This window comes from Poecilia latipinna, unplaced genomic scaffold (genome assembly GCF_001443285.1).
Source record: "Poecilia latipinna isolate Pla-1442-1.1 unplaced genomic scaffold, P_latipinna-1.0 Scaffold1575, whole genome shotgun sequence".
NCBI classification, from domain to species: Eukaryota; Metazoa; Chordata; class Actinopteri; order Cyprinodontiformes; family Poeciliidae; genus Poecilia; species Poecilia latipinna.
Window position 1 is genome coordinate 125,585 of NW_015114191.1, and position 5,000 is coordinate 130,584.

Genomic DNA, 5,000 nt, shown 5'->3' on the forward strand with positions numbered 1-5,000 from the left:
TTTTTTAATTACCTGTGTTTTATATTTTGGTTTGTTTTTTTTTTTTTGTGTTGGGGGGGGGGGGGGGGGGTTTGACTATGGCCTTTTTTCATGTCTGTGTACTCCAGTTAGTGATTAATAGATTACAAAGTTAGTGGACGATTACTTCACTAATTGATTCACCACAATTAATCTGATTAATTATGTCAGCCCTAATCTTAGGCCTAATTTCATTTTAAAAATTACAAATAAAAGCCTCAAAGCTGCAAGACTCACTTTGTTGTGTACATTATCCCAGGACTGAAGGACATGCTAGTTTTTGTTAGCTGTGATTATAGCCCCAAACCTTTTCCAAAAATGTAAACAAAAACATAGTGTAGCCACAATAATTGTCTCCCTGAAACAGTTTGTGTTTCTAATTTAAGTATTGAAAAAAAGGCATTTGCAAGAGGAATTAATTTCTTTTTTTTTTTTTTTTTGGAATTGATTCATTTGAGTCAGTCAATGAATCATTAAAGCGTTAAATTAGATTGATTCGTTTCCTCTGCTTTAAAACTTCTTGGATCTCAATCCAATTATCCATGTGCTGCACAAACAAATCCATTCTGTGGAAGATCTACCTTGAAACTTTTGTTAGCATATAAAGGATTTGTTATTGACGGGTTGCCAAAGCTCCAGACAGGAGACTCAGAGGTCAAGCATAAAAAGGACATCCGACTCCACATCTGGCATATGTTCTCTGATTGCATTTGTATTTAAAATACAAACTCTAAGTTAAAGGTGAGGTTTATTCTTCCAAGCAGTTCACTGATTAGTCTCCTGTCCTTGAAGCATCACGTCAATTGCAGTATGAATTAAAACCTGCAACAGGCAAGAGTAAAAAGTCCCATCCTCTTTCTGTTGGTGACTTTACTCCTCAAGGACACCAATTCAGAGAAAAATTGTTCTTTCCTTTGACAAACCATCCTCTGAATGCACCTTCCCACACGGACGCAGCTACCCACACACGGAGAGGAAACGGACGCAGAGTGAAGGCCAGACTCCACTGTAACAGAGCGAGGCTAGACGGTAACAATTATCAGACATTGGTGTGACTTGTCACAGCTTAAAAGGCTTTCAGAAGCATCTTCACTCAAAACGTCAAACGTGTCAAAAGCTCCTCCTGACGGCAAAGACGCAGTGAAATTAAACAATTTTCCAGTGGCATAAAGCATAAACGCAAATATCAGCCTTTGGTTTAGTGTTAGTGAGTGAGAAGGAGAGACAGATGAATGCTTTACAAGCAAAGGTGTTCAGTAACCTCCTGATTTCACTTGCATGTCTGAGGACAAATACAGGAATCCAACAGCAACACCTGGAGCCGTAGCGTGGTTGGATGCAGCACATTATGACAGGTCTCAGTGAGTGGGAGTTTATTTTGTTGTTGTTGGGGGTTTTTTTAAGTCAGAGGTGGAGATAAACAACGAGAAAAAGAAAGCGTATAGTGCAGATACGGTCACAGAGGAGGGTAGCGGGGGAGTAAAGAAAAATTCCTCCCAAGCCACAATTAACCCAGACACAAAAGAAGGTAGCTGTGCTGCAAACACGCAGCTCTTTGGCACGGGTATCAGCGCAAACATTCTTTCTGAATGTAGGCCACTGGCACACAGTCGAAACAGAGAAACCTTCACGCACAACACAGCACAACACATCTGGGATGCAAGGAAAGCTCCGTGCATCGGACATGAAGCGGAAAGCAATCCGTCTCTCACCTGGATCGCTTTTTTCTGTTTGAAGATGATTGGAGAAGGGTTCCACTCAATCAACCCTGGTTCTGAGAAAAGGAATGAAATCAGCCGGTACGCACGCTGAGCCTGGGGTGAACATGTGCTCTCTCACCAAATCTATTTTCACTGGCATCTCTCTCTGCAATTTATGTCAGCCTTTCTGCCCCTCTGAAATATGTTTGTATTAGAGATTAAAAAAAAGCAACTAGAAAGACCTTGATTTATCAAGAGTGATGCAACCAAAACAAAAATTTACAGCAGGTGAAGGGGAGACTGGTCTGTTTAGCTGCTCAAAGCTATTGTTGCATCTGTAAGTGTTCTAAGAAAGGCAGAAAGATGAAAACCAGATGGAGACATTTTTAGACCGAGACAGTTGGAATAAATAAGCAAGTTTAGGTGATAACACAAGCTCACCTTTTATGTTCAGTACATTTATATTAGCCAAACATAAGTTTGGGTGACTGGAAAAACTCATTGACCCTCAACAAAAGGCCAAGCCCTTCACCAGCTGTTTGGGTTTTTTTCTAGAGCGTTGTTTTTGGTCTATGAGGGACTCTCTTAGTGACGGTAATAAATCCACTTTATCGTAGCCAAAAGACGCAGCCAACGGAAAAATATGTTGTTATAAAAGACGAGTTCCTTATGTGTGCTTATGGCTGGTACGTATATTTTCCTGTCATTTGTGACATCGATGAGAAACATTTTTTATGCACTTTTCTTCCTCCTGTCCTTTTTTATGTTTTATTGTATGTCTGCTTGTGAAAAGACATCCGTTACACTTGTAGCGTAACGGACCGGATGGCAAACATGCAACACTCATGCAGGTTTGTCGTGTTCGAGTCCTTTGCTGGAACTGCACAAGCAGCAAACCACTTTGGTTACGCCGTTTACCTCTTTCATCCAATTTATAGCCAAATTAATCCTAAATAAGCGAGCTTATACTTTTTTGGCAACTAATTCCTCACTTTCTGCACTTTTTTTTCTAAATTGGCAAATCAGTCCGTTTATGTTTATATTGTTCCCCCTAGGCCTGTCGCAATAAGCAAAAAACAAAAAAATCTATTAATTGAATGATGAATTGCAACAAGCTCAATAATTTCCATTTGCATGATTTATCTTTTCTTTTTCTCTCTTACCACCAAAAAATGGATGACAAAAGTCTTGAGTCTGGTGTATTTTTGCCATTTTTAAAGGCCGATTTTGTTTAGAGAGACTAAAGAATTCATTTTATTTGTTGTTTCTGTTGTTTTTTATATTTATTTTGGATATTTAAAATGACTTCCAGTTCTAGTGTAAAATATCTGTGTCTTTAAAGTGTCTTTGAGAATATGTTCTTTGATAATTATGTCATTACCATTAGGATTCTTGAAAACGGTCTCAAAACAATATTAATAGTAATAACTACATCTCCTGCGCTGATTTATCGCCAATCATCATTTGTTGGACTGACAAATATCTGCTGGAAAAATGTTGTTTATCGAACAACCTTACTCAAAAGTAAGCATCAAGCACAAAGGTATTCACACTCCTTAAACTTGTCTGCTTTCTTTTCTTTTTTTGCATTACAGTCTCAAACCTCAGTGTATTTTATTTTAAGTTTAAGTCAAAGGTGTGTCTCTGAGTCAGGTACTTGACACTTCAACTTTGTGAAGGTCAACAATGTAAAATCTCCAGTGACCGAATGTGGAAAAACGTAAAAGTGGAGTGAATACTTTAACAAGGCACTATTCATTATAGCTAGTAACTAGAAATAAATTGAGGGTAAATGATTTATTACTTGCCCTGAAATGCCCCAACTCGTCATCGTGTATAAAGAGACCATTTCTCTCATTAACACGCACAATGTGCTAATCCTCGCTGTAACTGGATCACTTACGGCAGTTTTCTTCGTCGCTGTTATCTGAGCAGTCGTCATCGTCGTCGCACCTCCAGATGGTCGGTATACACCTTTTGTTGTTGCACTGAAATTGTCCATCCTCACACTCATCAGTGGCTGGAAGAAGAAGAAAAAAACGAGAGAGGATATCAGGGTCCAGATGGATGATCACCGCAATAATATGTTTATGAATAAGTATAGCCGGTAGTTCGGCTGTCATTTGCAAATGAATACCTAATTGATATGCAGAATTCACTTGGGTCAACTGGAAGATGCGCTACAAGCGTCATTGTCTCCGTTTTCCACATTACCGCTCTGCTTTCTCGGGATATTTGTTACTTCTATTGTGGTGGGAGAAAGCAGAGAAGGGCCTCTGCTCCACAGTTCTAAATGAGCAGGTTCATTCAGTCTGGACTACTACATAGAGGCTGGTACTACCTCTAATGCGGTGGGGTTATTGGAGATGCTCACAGCCGGGAAACACATGACTGGGACGCAGCTTTTCGCGTCCTGAACACATGAAAGCAGCTAAACAAGCCAACCCAGTCATAAAAGAGCCAACCCGTATCGAACGCTTATTAATAATAGTGATAACGAGTATATTTCTCTGTTTTCCCCTTAAGCTATGACAGGCACGCGCGCACTGTGTACCACGGACGCCCCCAATTAAGCTACACACACCACCGTTTACATTGAACATCACTAACCAATGACGCGCACGAGGGGGAGAAAACTACCACTATGTTTAAATACAACGCATATTACTTACCTTTCAGGTAAGGCAGCCTGAGAATGAACAAATGCAAAAGTAACAATATCCGTATATCCGACCACATATCTGGAGGAGGTGACCGAGCTCATTCACATCCACGAAACAAAGCCTGAAAGCCGCTCTTGTTGTGGCGCTGCCGCTGCCAGACCGTCCGCTGCGAAACACCCACTCACTCCTGCCTCCACCTGATTGGCTGGTCTGGTGGAGATGAGAGCGCGTGGGGCGGGGCGCCAGATTATTTTCCTCAAGATTTTATAATTGCAGTATTTAAAAAAAAATACTCGAGCGTTATCAAATACAAGAAATAAGGTAATTAGAATTTTAATTATCTTAAAAGTTATGAGGTTTCTAAATTATACACTGAGTAGGCCTAGCTTCATGATTCTTGACAGGTGAAGTGAATAACATTGATTAATATTGTTAGAAGCCAGGAAAATAAGCAAGTGTAGATTGTCAGTTTGGCATATGTGTTTATCCAGGTTGTTTTATGAATTAATAAATCAACTCAGTAAATGTTAATGACTAAAAGAAGCTTCTGTGTCAGAGAAGAAGTTTAACCAGTTTGTGACAGCATAAGTGTTAGCTAGCTAACCGAACTTCCTCTTCC

General features: G+C 39.8%; 1 protein-coding gene across 3 annotated transcripts in view; it reads right to left on the bottom strand.

The window, feature by feature from the left end:
• The window catches only part of LOC106963742 (low-density lipoprotein receptor-related protein 8-like), a 109,398-nt gene extending 104,836 nt beyond the window's left edge, over window positions 1–4,562 (bottom strand). For all 3 annotated transcript variants that reach the window (XM_015058816.1, XM_015058817.1, XM_015058815.1), the window contains exons 1-2: window positions 4,391–4,562; window positions 3,622–3,738 (exon numbers count right to left, since the gene is read on the bottom strand). In XM_015058816.1, coding sequence (XP_014914302.1) covers window positions 3,622–3,738; window positions 4,391–4,457 — 184 coding nt within the window. In that variant the 5' untranslated portion in view covers window positions 4,458–4,562. The remainder of the gene's footprint in view (window positions 1–3,621; window positions 3,739–4,390) is intronic.
• Window positions 4,563–5,000: the final 438 nt, after the last annotated feature.